Source organism: Oncorhynchus gorbuscha, linkage group LG19 (assembly GCF_021184085.1).
Source record: "Oncorhynchus gorbuscha isolate QuinsamMale2020 ecotype Even-year linkage group LG19, OgorEven_v1.0, whole genome shotgun sequence".
Lineage (NCBI taxonomy): Eukaryota > Metazoa > Chordata > Actinopteri > Salmoniformes > Salmonidae > Oncorhynchus > Oncorhynchus gorbuscha.
Window position 1 is genome coordinate 53,752,704 of NC_060191.1, and position 18,869 is coordinate 53,771,572.

At 43.1% G+C, this 18,869-nt stretch overlaps 1 protein-coding gene across 50 annotated transcripts; it reads right to left on the bottom strand.

Moving 5' to 3' along the window:
• Nucleotides 1-1,210: 1,210 nt before the first annotated feature.
• On the bottom strand, nt 1,211-18,786 carry LOC124006059 (SH3 domain-binding glutamic acid-rich-like protein). Of its 50 annotated transcripts, none has more exons than XM_046315729.1 (14): nt 18,630-18,786; nt 15,217-15,402; nt 14,984-15,064; nt 14,479-14,604; nt 12,428-12,583; nt 11,264-11,293; nt 11,141-11,167; nt 10,162-10,188; nt 7,364-7,387; nt 6,975-7,001; nt 4,791-4,808; nt 3,541-3,573; nt 3,109-3,169; nt 1,211-2,210 (listed from the first exon to the last, which is right to left on the bottom strand). In XM_046315729.1, the coding sequence occupies exons 1-13, from the start codon at nt 18,672-18,674 to the stop codon at nt 3,152-3,154; spliced, it is 798 nt and encodes a 265-aa protein (XP_046171685.1). In that variant the 5' UTR covers nt 18,675-18,786; the 3' UTR covers nt 1,211-2,210; nt 3,109-3,151. The 50 variants fall into 50 exon arrangements, with proteins under 50 accessions (XP_046171685.1, XP_046171683.1, XP_046171684.1 ...); XM_046315727.1 differs by having other exon boundaries at nt 3,109-3,172; XM_046315728.1 differs by having other exon boundaries at nt 4,784-4,808.
• Between the last annotated feature and the right edge of the window lie 83 nt (nt 18,787-18,869).

Sequence of the window (18,869 nt, forward strand, 5' to 3'; positions counted from 1 at the left end):
ACCCCAACCGTGAAGCACAGGGGGGGGCCGCATCATGTTGTGGGGGGGCTTTGCTGCAGGAGGGACTGGTGCACTTCACAAAATAGATGGCATTATGAGGAAGGAAAATGATGTGGATATATTGAAGCAACATCTCAAGACATCAGTCAGGAAGTTAAAGCTTGGTCGCAAATGGGTCTTCCAAATGGACAATGACCCCAAGCATACTTCCAAAGTTGTGGCAAATTGGCTTAAGGACAACAAAGTCAAGGTATTGGAGTGACCATCACAAAGCCCTGACCTCAATCCTATAGACATTTTGTGGGAAGAACTGAAAAAGTGGGTGTGAGCATAATAACCTGACTCAGTTACACCAGCTCTGTCAGGAGGAATGGACTGGAATTCACCCACTTATTGTGGGAAGCTTGTGGAAGGCTACCCAAAACATTAACCTAAGTTAAACAATTTAAAGGCAATGCAACCAAATACTATTTGAGTGTATGTAAACTTCTGACCCACTGGGAATGTGATGAAAGAAATAAAAGCTGAAAAAATAATTCTCTAAACTATTATTCTGACATTTCACATTCTTAAAATAAAGTGGTGCTCCTAACTGACCTAAAACCAGAGAATTTGTCAGGAATTGTGAAAAACTGAGTTTAAATGTATTTGGCTAAGGTGTATGTACATTTCCGACTTAAACTGTACATCATGATTCACTCCCACAGTCCCAGAGAGAACAATGCCATTGAAAATCCCCCAGTCTACAGGGGCTTCATGGCAGCTCCCCCCTCCCTCTTCAGAATGGGTCTGGACAGACATGGTGACCTGTGTGTGAATTTAGAGGGACAGCATTGATTACTGTAATGCCAACCGACCAAAAGTATGCTGTGTTCCAAGGGAGAAACCACAGACGATATTGATTTCTCAGGTCTCTTCCATTCAAATGCATATATCTTTCAATATAGGTATGTTTTCAAATGAGAACACCAAATATCACATTTCAGGACAAATTTTCAAAACTAATAATACTCTATCAAAATGTACACATAAATTTACTTTTTCACCTATATATTTTCACTGTGCAATACCCTTCTCCGTACCTCTTTCTGGAGTCCCCCAGAGAAAGGCTTTACACTGAGCTACATCCTGTTGACTTGACCCTGCTCTGCCCAACCCTAAAATTGCACACTGATCTATAAACAAAACCCAATGAATTGAAAATAGAACATAATAGGCCATGTAACTTTATTGGCATTTCACCTCTCTTACATCTAGGGAGGATCTCTTAGTCATCCACTTCTTTTTACATTCAACAAACTGCAGAGTAAATCAGCAAACAGTAATGTTCAGTGAATGGTGTCCAGTAGCTGTCATAAGGCATGCTACAATGAGGGTTGTCACTAGTATCCATAGCCACAAAGTCATAATTATGGCTAAACCCCACCCATTTCTACAATTTCTTAACATTTTATTTTAAACCTAACCCTAATCACACTGCTAACCTTATCCTTCACCCTAACCTTAAAGTAAGACCAAAAGGCTATTTTATTTTGTCATATGTGACTTTGTGGCTGTGGAATCTGACTTTGTGGCTAAGGAAGCTAGTGGAAACCCTACATGAGGGTCTTTCTCATGTTGGACTGAGGCATTGAGAGTCACTGGGTTGCATTCACACATATAGATCTAACATCTTTGCCGGCATCGAGTGAGAGGCACTGCATTGATAGATCGGTTTCAGTCCGAGAGTCCATTCACTGGTTGCAGTTCACAGTAGAGTGATCTTCACTCAGATACTCACAGGGTTAAAGCTGTCGGTCATTGACTGCTAAGGTGTTGGTGGTAAGATGCTCATCATCCTATACAAACTGTGGTATAAAACTAACCTTCTCAATTTGAAACATAAGAAGTATGTCTGAAATATTTAAATGCTTAACATATGACTGTGTATGTACAATTAGAAAAGCTGCTAAAAACTACAAACTGATAACACTATTTAATTGAGCTACACACTGAATGCAATATAAACATCTGATAAAACAGGGGGTTATCTCTGGAGTATGGGTGGGCCGTACAGACAGTGTGTGATTGGCAGGTTTCAGCCAGCAGGTTCCAGCAGGGGGACATGTGCGTTCCCAGTGAGCAGTTGGGGGCAATGTGGGTAGTCCAGTGGGGGATGGTCTGAGGGATCAGAGGGGTCAGGCAGGGCCGGAACAAGGGGTCTCTCTAGGCTGGAAGACAACAACAAAAAAGTCACCAATGCGCCTCTGTTAGTGGCTGTGGGTCTTAAGCTTCTAGTCACCACTGTGCCCAAACTGCCCATGCCATCCTGAGTGCAAGTCCCTCTTGAGGCCCTTCAGTAGCTCACTTAGCTGCTTTCTCTAACTGGGCGTGACAGGCTTTTTTTAAATTTTATTTGGGGGGGCTGTGCCATCCGATCAAAGTCTCAGGCTGTTCCCTCTCCTCAACCCAAATATCTCCTGCAGCGAGCAGAGCCTTTTCCTACACTACTGGAGAGGGGCGATGAGTGCAGCTTTGAAGATTACGGTTATTATCATCATCATCATCATCACTGCCGCAGGAAAATAAAAGACAATCCATGAGATATCGTTTTATATGGCTGGTCACTTGATCCTTCAGGCATTTTGTGCTCACTGAAGCTTTCGGTATAAAGAGACTGGTGACAGTCCCTGTTAAATAGCCCAATGCTCTGTTCTCTCTAGCTTCTCTGATAAAACACACAGCTACCAATACAGAACAGCAACACAGTGTACATTAAATACAGGGATTATATCCTCACTTTACACTGGTTGGGTTATGTGTTCTTTAGGATTTCTATCTGTAATCTGGGTACATGTAGGGCACTAAACAATACAATGGTTTAATAATGCCAGTATGAGGAGACATTTGATAAAGGGGTCAAAAAGGCACAAAGTAATACATGTACTGAATAGTTTTATTTTTAAAAGACTCTAGAAAGATATTCAGTAACAAGACGACATGTTAACAAGTTTTACGATGCAGCCATCAGTTCATGGCAAATGAAATGCTCTAATACTGCCACTCAGTGGCAGAGAAGAGAATGCTGATGAAGTAATAGAGTGTATAGTGTAATATAGTGTATTTTACCTGGGCAGTAGTAAATCACATCCTAAACCTTTCTTGGCTGTAACTACTCATCCTCTTCTTCCTGCTGAGAAAATAAAACTGAGTAATGACAACGTTGATGACAAAGTAAAGCAAGACAACAGAAGAGAGGAGAACCAAGACTTCCCACTCAGTCCTATCAATATAAGAATATAAGAGCAGACCGTAGTCTAAATCCATATTAGTTTCTTTTAAAAAAAGAGCACAGATGACTCATCTTATAGTGCTAGTTTAATAAAGAGAGCAGCCAGAACAAAGCTTTCCTCTTCAGTTAAGTGTTCTCTCAGCTGTGCTTGATTACAGCTGAACAAGATTACTGAGTGGAGAAACTGATTTCATTCAGATAAGGCAATTTGTCTTTGCATCAAAGAACACTGGTGAGAACATCCGTGTGTTTGCTGGTTGATATACTACCTCTGCTTCCTCTGTCACTTCTTCTTCTTCCTCCTTGGCATAGAAAAAAAATAGATTTTTTTGTGAAGGGATGAGTCCACCATAGGGGAAAAGGAAAAAGTAGAGTGTATAGTTGGGTTAAAAGAGAGTTAAACCATCCAGGGGAGGCATCAATAAAACAGGTAGCAGAGATAAGACTGGGAAGACACTAGGAATATCACCATTACTTAGGCCAATGGAACAAGTTAGCCACAGGAATAGTGCACCATTCCCTTAACTGCTAGTGAAGTAGTAAGATTAGTGTGGGCCTTTAAGCAAGGCCCTCTATGAGGTGGTATCATATGACGTGAAACTGCAAGGCACTGCATACTTCACAAATCATCAGACCACATTCACTCCGAGGTGCATCTGTTGGGTTGAGCATGGTGTTGCAATTAACTACATTTCTACAAATGTACAAAAGCCTTTACCCTATATGCTACACTTAAAACAGGGGGTGAAGTGCAATTAATTGGTCCTGTGACCAATTCAGTCACTGTTTTTAATGACTAAGTTTTACAGAAAACTTGCTTGTGGATATAGTGTTAGCTGTGTATTCAAGATTTGATGAATGATGTCCACAGTAACACATTATTTAAAGCAGTGTAGTTTGGTGCAACGTATCGGACACTGCCAAGATCTTGTTGTGGGGGAGCATTGAACAATAACAAACAGTCCATTAATCTTCTGCTGCGCTTGTCCTGTCCACACTCAGTCTCAAGACTCTCCTCGCAAAGTGAAGCCATGCCAATGGCTATTTAAACATCCTGGTTGTCATGGAGTTCTGGTCAAGTCACTAGGGATCCCTATGCAACACTGCAAGATCCAATTCACAAGCATGTCTATGTGTCAGACTTGTACTCGTGTGCGCAGGGGCAGATCTGGACACCAAACGATGAATGTCACCCGTTATGAAACATCCACTGGCACAATGCTGCAGAATCCTCAAGCCTCCAGGTAAACCAACGGGTAATGACCTCATCCCAGTCACACAGCATCAAAACCACAACCAGAGTCCAGAGAGAGCTCAATAATTTCCTCAAATTAAAGACAGCATACCACAGGAGGGATGCTGGCAGCCTTGAAGAATAAGAGGGTAGAGAGCTCTTCACAAACCAACACACACTAAATCCACATATGAAGGAGTAGGGTCATGCATAAGATCCATTAACTCCACGTCAGGGGCCACACCATGCAATGGGCTTGGAGCACAGCCAGAATATACCTCTTACCTCTGGGGCCTCTTCTTCCTAAGGTAGGGGATATCAGGGGTTTTGAGCATTTCAATGTCAAAGAGGAAACGAACGCAAGAGATACAACAGCCTATATTTGAGATAAGCGAATCTGCATGTCACTAAGGAGACTACAAGAGGGAGGAAAACCCTGTGTTACTTAATGTTCCCATTATTATTACCATAAGTGAACCGAATGATGGTGTGGGCGATGTTGTGTCTGCCATGCTGCACACCATCAGTTATCTGTACCAGACACCACCACTCATGCAGCAGAGAGAGAGACAGAGAGAGTGTCTTTCTAATCTAAGATCCACAGAAGACACCACAAATTACAACCAGAGGAAACTATTTCATCATCACTGACTGACTCTTCTTGCTCCTGCAATGAAAGTATAGGAGGAGGAGAGCAAGAAGGTATAGGAGGAGGAGAGCAAGAAGGTATAGGAGGTGGAGAGCAAGAAAGTATAGGAGGTGGAGAGCAAGAAGGTATAGGAGGTGGAGAGCAAGAAGGTATAGGAGGTGGAGAGCAAGAAGGTATAGGAGGTGGAGAGCAAGAAAGTATAGGAGGTGGAGAGCAAGAAGGTATAGGAGGTGGAGAGCAAGAAAGTATAGGAGGAGGAGAGCAAGAAGGTATAGGAGGAGGAGAGCAAGAAGGTATAGGAGGTGGAGAGCAAGAAGGTATAGGAGGTGGAGAGCAAGAAGGTATAGGAGGAGGAGAGCAAGAAGGTATAGGAGGTGGAGAGCAAGAAGGTATAGGAGGTGGAGAGCAAGAAGGTATAGGAGGAGGAGAGCAAGAAGGTATAGGAGGTGGAGAGCAAGAAGGTATAGGAGGTGGAGAGCAAGAAGGTATAGGAGGTGGAGAGCAAGAAAGTATAGGAGGAGAGCAAGAAGGTATAGGAGGTGGAGAGCAAGAAAGTATAGGAGGTGGAGAGCAAGAAGGTATAGGAGGTGGAGAGCAAGAAAGTATAGGAGGTAGAAGAGAGCAAGAAAGTATAGGAGGTAGAGGAGAGCAAGAAGGTATAGGAGGAGAGCAAGAAGGTATAGGAGGAGAGCAAGAAGGTATAGGAGGAGAGCAAGAAGGTATAGGAGGAGAGCAAGAAGGTATAGGAGGAGAGCAAGAAGGTATAGGAGGAGAGCAAGAAGGTATAGGAGGAGGTGGAGGAGAGCAAGAAAGTATAGGAGGAGGTAGAGGAGAGAAAGAAAGTATAGGAGGAGGTGGAGGAGAGAGAAAGTATAGGAGGTGGTGGAGGAGAGCAAGAAAGTATAGGAGGTGGTGGAGGAGAGCAAGAAAGTATAGGAGGAGGTGGAGGAGAGCAATAAAGTATAGGAGGAGGTGGAAGAGAGCAATAAAGTATAGGAGGAGGTGGAAGAGAGCAAGAAGGTATAGGAGGGGGTGGAGGAGAGCAAGAAGGTATAGGAGGGGGTGGAGGAGAGCAAGAAGGTATAGGAGGAGGTAGTAGAGAAAGAAAATATAGGAGGAGGTAGGAGAGAAAGAACGTATAGGAGGAGGTAGTAGAGAAAGAAAGTATAGGAGGAGGTAGTAGAGAAAGAAAGTATAGGAGGAGGTAGTAGAGAAAGAAAGTATAGGAGGAGGTAGAGGAGAGAAGGAAACTATAGGAGGAGGTGGAGGAGAGCAAGAAATGGGAGAAAGAATAAGAGCAGAGAGCAAAAGCAGTGAAGCTTGTGTGGAAGAGAAGAGAGGGCAGGCAGGGGCAGTAAGGGATGTTGGAGAGGCTCTGTGTGAGTGAGTGAGTGAGTGAGTGAGTGAGTGAGTGAGTGAGTGAGTGAGTGAGTGAGTGAGTGAGTGAGTGAGTGAGTGAGTGAGTGTAAGTGAAAGTGAAATTCTAAAATAAGGATGAGTGACAGTGCTGGGTTTCTCTATCATGGTCTGTGTTCTGATGGCTACCAGAGTTACCATGTTGCTCATCCAATTATGTGATTGAGATATCATTATCTGGCATGAGACAGAGGGCTAAAGAAATATAGTAAAGGGATATAGTCTGTTCAGATGCCATCGGTGAGATAGGGTCTGTTCCATCTACACAAAAAGTAGTGAAGGAGGAAATTGAAGGAATGCTGAATAAACTGCAAGATGTGGAATCAAGAAAAGCAGCATTGATAGAATGGTGAAGAGGTAGAGGGGGGACGAGTGTAGTTGGAAAAAAACACTTATCAATCTACCTCAAGCTGTCGCAGCTCTTCTTCCTCCTAGATAGGATGAGATTGAGTGTCAGTGGTGTGGATGGTCTGGTCAGAGGTGACACCAGAAGCATGAGCGATAGGAAAAGGCTTAAACATTTTATCTACAGGGATAGTTCAGGCTGACAGAAAGGAAGCAGCTACCGGACTAAGGAAGAAATGAGGAGGAGGAAGGCTAAGAGAGAGGGGAGAAAGAGAGGTTCAGAGGGAGTGAACATGGACTACTGATGAGGGAACGAACGGCAGATAGATCACAAGACAAGCTCTTCCGTCCTACAACACAAAGCCTTCTGATCTCTGCCAGACAAACGCACACAGCTCGTGACTAAGGGAACAACCACAGAAATTCACAGCCGCAGACGCCCAGTTACCTCCGACACCAAATCCTCTTTTCCCTGGAAAACCAAACCAAGAGATGGGGGAAAAGGGCAAAGGTGAGAGAGGTCAATGTGAGGAGAAGGTACAAGGAGTTGCTGGCAGAGGAGACCCTCTTGCAGATAGCTTTTCATGCATGATTCAACATGGAGCCCTAAAATATTTTGTTAAACTTAATTATCTTTATTGGATTTATTTAGACTTGCAATATTTTTACTGTGTCTGGTGTTAACTACTTATACAATATATATTTCAATGTAGACACAGTAGCAGCTAAAGGAGCAAGCCATTTTTCAAAATCAAATTATCAAACTATCTTATCAAATGACAGATACAGCGCCTTCGGAAAGCATTCAGCTCACTTGACTTTTTCCACATTTTGTTAGGTTACAGCCTTATTCTAAAATGGATTAAATGTTTTTTTCCCCTCACAATACCCCATAATGACAAAGCAAAAACAGGTTCCTGCTAATTTATAAAAAACAAAGCACTGAAATATCACATTTACATATGTATTCAAACCCTTTACTCAGTACTTTGTTGAAGTACCTTTGGCAGCGATTACAGCCTTGAGTCTTCTTGGGTATGACACTACAAGCTTGGCACACCTGTATTTGGGGAGTTTCTCCCATTCTTCTCTGCAGATCCTCTCAAGCTCTGTCAGGTTGGATGGGGAGCATGGCTGTACAGCTATTTTCAGGTCTCTCCAGAGATGTTTCGATCAGGTTCAAGTCCGGGCTCTGGCTGGGCTACTCAAAGACATTCAGACTTTTCCTGAAGCCACTCTTGCATTGTCTTGGCTGTGTGCTTAGGGTTGTTGTGCTGTTGGAAGGTGAACCTTTGCCCCAGTCTGAGGTCCGGAGCACTCTGTAGCAAATTTTCATCAAGGATCTCTCTGTACTTTGCTCTTTTCTTCTTTGTCTCGATCATGAGTAGTCTTTCAGTCCTTGTCGCTGAAAAACATCCCCCACAGCATGATGCTGCCACCACCATGCTTCACCGTAGCAATAGTGCCAGGTTTCCTCCAGATGTGACGCTTGCCATTCAGGCCAAAGAGTTTAATCTTGGTTTCATCAGACCAGAGAATCTAGTTTCTCATGGCCTGAGAGTCTTTAGGTGCCTGATTGGTGGAGTGCTTCTGAGATGGTTGTCCTACTGGAAGGTTCTCCCATCTCCACAGAGGAACTCCAGAGCTCTGTCAGAGTTACCATTGGGTTCTTGGTCACCTCCCTGACCAAGGCCCTTCTCCCCCGATTGCTCAGTTGGCCGGTTGGCCAGCTCTAGGAAGAGTCTTGGTGGTTCCAAACTTCTTCCACTTAAGAATGATGGAGGCCACTGTGTTCTTGGGGACCTTCATTGCTGCAGACGTTTTTTTGCACCCTTCCCCAGATCTGTGCCACGACACAATCCTGTCTCGGTGCTGTACGGACAATTCCTTCAACCTCATGGCTTGGTTTTTGCTCTGACATGCTGTGTCAACTGTGCGACCATATATTAGACAGGTGTGTGCCTTTCCAAATCATGTCCAATCAATTGAATTTACCACAGGTGGACTCCAAGTTGTAGAAACATCTCAAGGATGATCAATGGAAACAGGATGCACCTGAGCTCAATTTCGAGTCTCATAGCAAAGAGTGTGAATAGTTATGTAAATAAGATATTTAAGTTTTTGTATTTTTAATACATTCGCAAACATTTCTAAAAACCTGTTTTCAATTTGCCATTATGGGGTATTGTGTGTAGATTTTAGATGTGTTTTTAATGTAATCCACTTTAAAATAAGGCTGTAACGTAACAAAATGTGAAAACAGTCAAGGGGTCTAAATACTTTCTGAAGGCACTGTATGAATGTGGATGACTAGGGTATCTAATGATTATATCTCTAAGGTGGCATGCCATAGAAGAGATCAGTAGTGTTCTAAAACTGTGTCAAGGATTAAGATGAAATGCATCCAAACATTCAGAAATCCCTCCATAGGAGACCTGAGGAAAATGAGAAGGGGGCAAAAAACGACAAAAGTGGTTCTGAGTTGCAAGTCATGGTATTACGAAGGAAGAGGGGTTTCAAGCATTCAATACTGCACAAGAAAAGCTACAACAAAGACGAATATGTGAGGTTAGTAGTTTGGACAATCAGACACAGACCACAATCACAAGGATGCAAACAAACCACACATTAAAACTGAACACCCAAGGCCCTTAGCACAGAAATTGAGAAAACATTATATAATGCATTCGATTTAAGGACTGAACACTACAGCTATAGAACATGGAACACAATTCAAAGTAGATCTACCTCGGCCTCCCGAGTGGCGCAGTGGTCTAAGGCAATGATCAGTTCTCGAGAATGTCACTACAGATCCGGATTCTATCCCGGGTTGTGTTGCATCCGACCGCGACCGGGAGACCCATAAGGCGGCTAATAATTGGCTCAGCGTCGTCCAGGTTAGGGGAGGGTTTGGCCGGCTGGGATGACCTTGTCCCATTGCGCTCTAGCGACTCCTTGTGGCGGCCAGGGGCATGCACACTGGCTTCGGTCGCCAGCTGTATGGTGATTCCTCCGACACATTGGTGCGGCTGGCTTCTGGGTTGAATGAGCAGCATGTCAAGAAGCAGTGCAGCTTGGCGGGGTCTTGTTTCGGAGGACGCATGCCTATTGACCTTCGCCTCTCCAGAGTCCGCTATGGAGTTGCAGCGATGCGATGGGACAAGACTGTAACTACCAATTTAATATCACGAAGTTGGGGAGAAAAAGGGGTAAAAAAAAACAACATTCAAAAATAAGTAGATCTACCTCAGAAACCGGCTGATCATCTTCTCCCTAAAACAACGAATAGCAATGATTAGCTTCGGATCAACTCACTAGCTTTCACCAGGTTACTGTAACTAAGAAATAGAGATTTTAACAAATTGACTATTACTACATTCCAATAACATCACAAGTGCTTTGATATCTATTGACACATTGCACATAAGTCTGATGGATATATTCAGTTGAACAGAAGTTTATAACTTTATATCTCATCAATAAAGAGTTGATTCACTCTGTAATGAACAACAGTGCCCTGGGTAACACTAACACGTCTCGGTTTACTCTGCGTTTGTTTGTTTGTACCACAGCATTTTGTATTCAACACCAGCATTAGCTAGCTTCTGTGCACTTCTGAGCCCAACAGAACACAAGAGTGGAATGAGACATTAAAACAATGTGATATTTGACCTTTGCTGATCAGTCAGGCTTTTGCCTTCCTTTAACCTTTACCATTCTCAATACAGCTTTCAAGTCACAATAAATATTAATATTATTAATGAATTAAGCTACTGGTGAGTTGTGAAACTTTGCAAATGTATATAGCATGTTAATAAGCATGTATGATGTAATCATATTTTGATACAATGGCTAGCAGACATAGCTGTGCCTGGGCATTGGAAGAGAAAAGTCATAGTACTGATAATCAGTGACTATGGCCAGGAAAACATAGACCTAAGATAAGATCTGTATGTCCCTTTTAGACGTACATGTATATGCTTTGTTTAGAATAGTTGGATGACTAAAATATCTACAAGTTAATCGTTTTCTTCATTCCAGAATATTAGAGAGCTCAATAAAGGCACAATGTAGTATGGAACCGTGTGTCAGGTCTATGAGATCCAGGTTAAGATCGTTTCTTAGCGGGGCAGATGGCACAATGCAGAGAGCAGTGGCTGTTGTTATTAATGACAATGCCCTTCATATCAGGAATTACTCCGGTGGACACAGTGTCGCCTGTTACCTTAGCCTCTTCATCCTCTGCTTCCTCCTGTTTAGAATAAGAGAGACAAACAGTGAGACTGGGACATGACTCCCAAATTTCTATTTGATTTCAATACTTTTCAGAAATGTAAAAGCAATTTACCTGGGCTTCTTCCTCCTTCACGGGGGCCTTCTGGCAGAAAAAGGAGAAAGTAGAAAAGATTGTGTGTCAGGATTATTAGAATGATAGCATGACCTCAAGGAGGCATATAGGAAATAGAGAACCTCTCCTCAAACATGAATGAGACACTTTTACATTGGTGGTCATGCAACTTGAACAGATCACGCACATTGAACAACATGGTGGGATTTCCAGAGGACCCCCACCAACACACACACCTCGACATGGATGGACAGTGGAACGACACACACACACCTCGACATGGATGGACAGTGGAACGACACACACACACCTCGACATGGATGGACAGTGGAACGACACACACACACCTCGACATGGATGGACAGTGGAACGACACACACACACCTCGACATGGATGGACAGTGGAACGACACACACACACCTCGACATGGATGGACAGCGGAACGACACATACACACCTAGACATGGATGGACAGCGGAACGACACATACACACCTAGACATGGATGGACAGCGGAACGACACACACACACCTCGACATGGATGGACAGCGGAACGACACACACACACCTCGACATGGATGGACAGCGGAACAACACACACACCTCGACATGGATGGACAGCGGAACGACACACACACACCTCGACATGGATGGACTGCGGAACGACACACACTCCTAGACATGGATGGACAGCGGAACGACACACACACACCTAGACATGGATGGACAGCGGAACGACACATACACACCTAGACATGGATGGACAGCGGAACGACACATACACACCTAGACATAGTTGTAGAACAAAGGACATAGTACATATCAAAGAAAATCAAGACCAACGATTATGTAGTCATTGAGACGACATTACAGTTAACTGCTACAGAACAGAGAAGTGGTTGAACATCCAACAGATCTAAGGAACAAACAGAACAGTCAACAGTCAATAGAAACAGTTATAGAACAGTCAATCGAAACAGTTATGGGACAGTCAATATAACAGAATACAGGTGGGTTAGTAAGGTCCAGAGTTGAGGAGGAGATGAGAACAACAGTAGCTCGAGGGAAACAAAACCCTGAGGTCGAGAAAAAGACAACGTTAAAGAGATGGAGACAGGAGACATCACGGGAGGACACAGCATGGGATTCTGGGAGACAATTACAGTGTTCTCTAAGGATTCCTCTGTGTCTTCGACTGCCTCCTTCTCCTCTGCCACCTTCTCTTCTGCTGCTTCCTCTCCTGTTTCTCCTCCCACCTCTGCTTCCACCTCCTCTGTGTGTTCATCTCCATTGCACTCCTCCATCGGAACCTCTCTTTTCTAGAGTGAAAACAACAATGTGCCATCAAGGGGGAAAAAACAATGTGTTAGAATAATAATGACACAGCAGCTGTCATGGGCACACATCAAACACCAGGAGGGGGGCAGCCCTACTGCTGGAGTCACATGTTCAAAGACATCACAGAGTAAGGCCTCAGCATCAGCAGCTCCTCTGAGTAAAGGAAAATGCATGAATAAATTAAGGGCAATTACATATGGTTGCAAGGTGATGAATAGCAGCATAGTGGTGCTGCGGAGATAAATTAGAGGTTTTCAATGATGTATGCTGTAGCGAAAAAGACTGCATATTATCACACTGCCGGGAGCCAGCCAACAGGACAGGAGTCCAGTCAACAGTATCAATGAAAAAAAATGTCATTCCAACATTGCAACTTAAATGGAAAATAAACCAGCCTGGTACTCTGGAGAGCAGCGAAAACAGAGGGCGTCTGAACTCTTTTCCCAGAAATACCCATGAAGCTGGTCCAGTAAAATTAACTCAATTTGCACCCTTCTGGAAACAGCATCCTCTAAAAGCCTGTGGGATTTGTTATAAGACGATCACAGGTTCAGCTGGGCAATAATTTCTCTGCTGTCCCTTGCCACCTTTTTGGAAAAAATATACAAATCATTTCTCTGTGATGCTCATGCATCAGGTCAATCTCTACGGTTTGGCAGCATCCCAAAGTGAGTTGAGAAGTTAAAGATTTTTCTTAATATATCTACGTATAAATGTTCAGATACTTTTTTACAACAGCATCAGCATGTTCTTCTATAAGAATAGTCCTATTATACAAATAATGAATTAGGAAAATAATTAACTGATTCCCAATCATCTGCTTTCTATTGAGTATAAATCCTATATAATATCATATAATTATTATAAAAACTTTATATGCTTTGCAAAAACTACAGATGCAATATAAACACAATGAAACACTAAAAACTGAGAAATGAACACATGTTAATTAATGAGAGACAGGTACACTGTTTTTAAACCAACTCTAAATTACCACTCATCCATGCAATGAGTGAATTAGCAACATTACTGATTAGTTGGGGCGGCAGGTAGCCTAGTTAGTGGTTAGAGCGTTGGGCCAGTAACCAAAAGGTTACTAGATCGAATCCCAGAGATGACAAGGTAAAAAAAATCTGTCGTTCTGCCCCTGAACAAGGCAGTTAACCCACTGTTCCTAGGCCGTCATTGTAAATAAGAATTTGTTCTTAACTGGCTTGCCTAATCATCCATGGAAAATTAAACCAACAAGATTTAACTGTGTAACTGGAAAATTAATCCAACAGGAGTTAACTGGAGAAATGGTTAAGGTTATGCTGGATGGGAGGAAACCAGGGGAGAAATGGTTAAGGTTATGCTGGATGGGAGGAAACCAGGGGAGAAATGGTTAAGGTTATGCTGGATGGGAGGAAACTAGGGGTGAAATGGTTAAGGTTATGCTGGATGGGAGGAAACCAGGGGAGAAATGGTTAAGGTTATGCTGGATGGGACGAAACCAGGGGAGAAATGGTTAAGGTTATGCTGGATGGGAGGAAACCAGGGGAGAAATGGTTAAGGTTATGCTGGATGGGACGAAACCAGGGGAGAAATGGTTAAGGTTATGCTGGATGGGAGGAAACCAGGGGAGAAATGGTTAAGGTTATGCTGGATGGGAGGAAACCAGGGGAGAAATGGTTAAGGTTATGCTGGATGGGAGGAAACCAGGGGAGAAATGGTTAAGGTTATGCTGGATGGGAGGAAACCAAGGGAGAAACGGTTAAGGTTATGCTGGATGGGAGGAAACCAGGGGAGAAATGGTTCAAGTTATGCTGGATGGGAGGAAACCAAGGGAGAATGGTAAAGGTGAGACAGGGACTGAGGGATAAGAGAAAGACATTACTAGTGTGTCATCATCAATGTTCTCCTCCTCAGCTTCAAGGTTCTCTTCATCCTCAGCATCATCAGTTCCATTTACAATGGTTCCATTCTCAACAGGCCCATTTTCAAGATATGCCTCTTTCGCTTCCTGCACCAAGGAAAATTGGCAGGTTGTTTAACAAATTTGCAACATGCTCAACTACGTTAGCCTACATGTCACATCGTATCCCTCTCACACAATTAATCTCACTAACTCCTATTTGCCCTTCAAAGAAATATGTTATGTGGCGTGCACTCAGGCACGTCTCAACCTGAGCGAAAACAAATTAGGAGGACAAGAGCCTGAGCATTTCAGATAAACAAACATTAAAACAGCCTGTCTCTGACAGCAACAATATTGGGGCGAGTTTATTTTCATTATAAAATCCCTGGAGTGGAAAACACATTTTGTGTTTGAATTCTATAGCTAAAAAGCTATATAAACACAATTTATATTTTAGAAAATTAAGTGAAAGTGAAATTCCAACCTTGGAACCTGGAGGAGGTGGCAGACCCAGGAAGGCATATACCGCATTGTCTTCTTTGGCGTCAAAGAATGTCTCGTAGTCCTATGGTAAAAGGCAAATTAGACATTTCTGTTTAGTCTCCAATCGTTCCCTCAGCATTTGAATGGACACTTTTCCCCACCTTTACCTGAACCATTCAGTAGGGAGTAGGCTTATTGGTCACCACACCTTCTACATGATCTTGTTCTGCTCACCCCACAGTAGCTCTCTTCGTTGAAGATCTGAGGGGGTAGAGGGATCCCGTTGGTGGGCTTTTTCTCCACAGGGACATTTTCCCTCATCCACATGCGGTTGTCCTCATTGCAGGCAATGTCCAATGGAGCGTAGTCCACTTTCAGGGCCTCCAGGAACCCAAGCACATCCTGTTGCTTCTTTTTGATCTGGACCATCACACAGGTGTACAGACAGACAACAAACACAGTATAGATAGGCTTCTTCTTCATGAGATCATGTTTGGCAGATTTTTTTTCTATCACTAAGTTGGGGAGAGCAGAGTAGAAGGCTAATACATTAATGAAAGCTTTTAACTTTTTGTTTTATAGTTTGACAAAGAATCTATTCACATATCATACACTATATGCAGCTGACGACGGAAGTTTACATACACTTAGGTTGGAGTCATTAAAACTTGTTTTTCAACCACTCCACAAATGTATTGTTCTTGAACTATAGTTTCGGCAAGTCGGTTAGGACATCTACTTCGCGCATGACATGTCATTTTTCCAACAATTGTTTACAGACAGATTATTTCACTGTATCACAATTCCAGTGGGTCAGAAGTTTACATACACTAAGTTGACTGTGCTTTTAAACAGCTTGGAAAATTCCAAAAAATTATGTCATGGCTTTAGAAGCTTCTGATTGACTCAAATTATGTCAATTAGTCTATTGGAGCTGTGGATGTATTTCATGGCCTACCTTCAAACTCATGCCTCTTTGCTTGACATCATGGGAAAATCAAAAGAACTCAGCCAAGACCTCAGAAAAAAAATTGTAGACCATAAGTCTGGTTCATCCTTGGGAGCAATTTCCAAATGCCTGAAAGACCACGTTCATCTGTACAAACCATAGTACGCAAGTATAAACACCATGGGACCATGCAACCGCCATACCGCTCAGGAAGGAGGTGCGTTCTGTCTCCTAGAGATGAACGTACTTTGGTGCAAAAAGTGCAAATCAATACCAGAACAACAGCAAAGGACTTGGAGGAGGAAACAGGTACAAAAGTATCTATATCCACAGTAAAATGAGTCCTATATTGACATAACCTGAAAGGCCACTCAGCAAGGAAGAAGCCACTGCTCCACAACCACCATAAAAAGCCAGACTACGGTTTGCAACTGCACATGAGGACAAACATTGTACTTTTTGGAGAAATGTCCTCTGGTCTGATGAAACAAAAATGGAACTGTTTGGCCATAATGACCATCGTTATGTTTGGAGAAAAAAGGGGGAAGCTTGCAAGCTGAAGAACACCATCCCAACTGTGAAGCACGGGGGTGGCAACATCATGTTGTGGGGGTGCTTTACGGCAGGAGGGACTGGTGCACTTCACAAAATAGATGGCATTATGAGGGAGGAAAATGATGTGGATATATTGAAGCAACATCTCAAGACATCAGTCAGGAAGTTAAAGCTTGGTCGCAAATGGGTCTTCCAAATGGACAATGACCCCAAGCATACTTTCAAAGTTGTGGCAAAATGGCTTAAGGACAACAAAGTCAAGGTATTGGAGTGGCCATCACAAAGCCCTGACCTCAATGCTATAGACATTTTGGGGGCAGAACTGAAAAAGTGGGTGCGAGCAAGGAGGCCTACAAACTTGACTCAGTTACACCAGCTCTGTCAGGAGGAATGGACTGGAATTCACCCAACTTATTGTGGGAAGCTTGTGGAAGGCTACCCAAAATATTTGACCTAAGTTAAACAATTTAAAGGCAATGCTACCAAATACTAATTGAGTGTATGTAAACTTCTGACCCACTGAGAATGTGATGAAATAAAAGCTGAAACAAATCATACTCTCTACTATTATTCTGATATTTCACATTCTTAAAATAAAGAGGTGACCCTAACTGACCTAAGACAGGGAATTTGTACTTGGATTAAATGTAAGGAATTGTGCAAAACTGAGTTTAAATGAACTTGGCTATGCTGTATGTAAATGTCCGACTTCAACTGTATACAAATGTATGTGTACACCCCCTTCAAATTAGTGAATTTGGCCATTTTAGCCACACCTGTTGTTGACAGGTGTATAAAATCGAGCACACCGCCATGCAATCTCCATAGACAAACATTAGCAGTAGAATGGCCTTACTGAAGAGCTCAGTGACTTCTAATGTGTCACCGTCATAGGATGCCACCTTTCCAACAAGTTAGTTTGTCAAATTTCTGCTGTGATAGAGCTGCCCAGGTTTACTGTAAGTGCTGTCATTGTGAAGTGGAAACATCTAGGAGCAACAAGGGCTCTGCAGCGAAGTGGTAGGCCACAAAAGCTCACAAAATGGCCTGTCCTCGGTTGCAACACTCACTACCGAGTTCCAAACTGTCTCTGCAAGCAGCGTCAGCACAATAACTGTTTAGTCGGGAACTTCATTAAATGGGTTTCCGTGGCTGAGCAGCTGCACACAAGCCTAAGATCATCATGTGCAATGTCAAGCATCGGCTGGAGTGGTGTAAAGCTCGCCGCCATTGGATTTGGGAACACATTCTATGGAGTGATGAATTACGCTTCACCATCTGACAGTCCTAGGGATGAATCTGGGTTTGGCAGATGCCAGGAGAACACTACCTGCCCCAATGCATAGTGCCAACTGTAACGTTTGATGGAGGAGGAATAATGGTCTGGGGCTGTGAAGGTAAATCGTAACGCTACACCATACAATGACATTCTGGATGATTCTGTGCTTCCAATTTTGTGGTAACAGTTTGAGGAAGGCCCATTCCTGTTTTAGCATGACAATACCCTCGTACACAAAGCAAGGTCCATACAGAAAAGGTTTGTCGAAATCCGTGCAGAAGAACTTGACTGGCCTGCACAGACCCCTCACTAATGCTCTTGTGGCTGAATGGAAGCAAGTCCCAGTTGCAATGTTCCAACATCTAGTGGAAAGCCTTCCCAGAAAAGTGAAGGCTGTTATAGAAACAAAGGGGGGACCAACGCTATGTTAATGCCCATGATTTTGGAATGAGATGTTCGACAAGCAGGTGTCCACACACGTTTGGTCATGTAGTGTACATTTCCTTTGATATTGTAGATTAGGTTTGAGGTAATCCAAATATATTCCAGAAGGTTCTGCAAGTGAGTGCATGGTGATTCATCTTCAACAGATTGCTGTTGCAGGTTAGGAATATGATCTCAGCGACGGTAGAGATATATATGGAACTCGGGTAGTCCTAGTGCTCCTAAAATGAGAAGTTAGACGCAAATAACGGTACTAAAAGTTGACAAACCGCTAAATTGCCTAGGCCTATAATAACTTCAAGCGATTTTAATCTGTTTGCCAGTCACATAAACGCATTAATTAAGAGCTGAACAATAGTCGTGGTAAACCGGCCACAAAGTTAATAGCATTTAAAAACAAAGACTCGGGTAAGTGCTTACCGCTGTCGATCCTGATGAAGAAGCTAGAAATACTTTTATAACCATTTTGTTACAATGTGTTCTGTAGAATGAGGTACTAACGTAGGTTAGTAAAAATAAAGGCTGCCTCCCCTAATAGTAGAGCACACCCAAGCCACACACACCACTGAGGCTATTTTTGTCCCCAAACTCTCCATCACCGCAGGATTGGTGGGCCAGGTTTTAGGGGTGCAGCGCTGACCGAGTGATTGGCAACTTCAG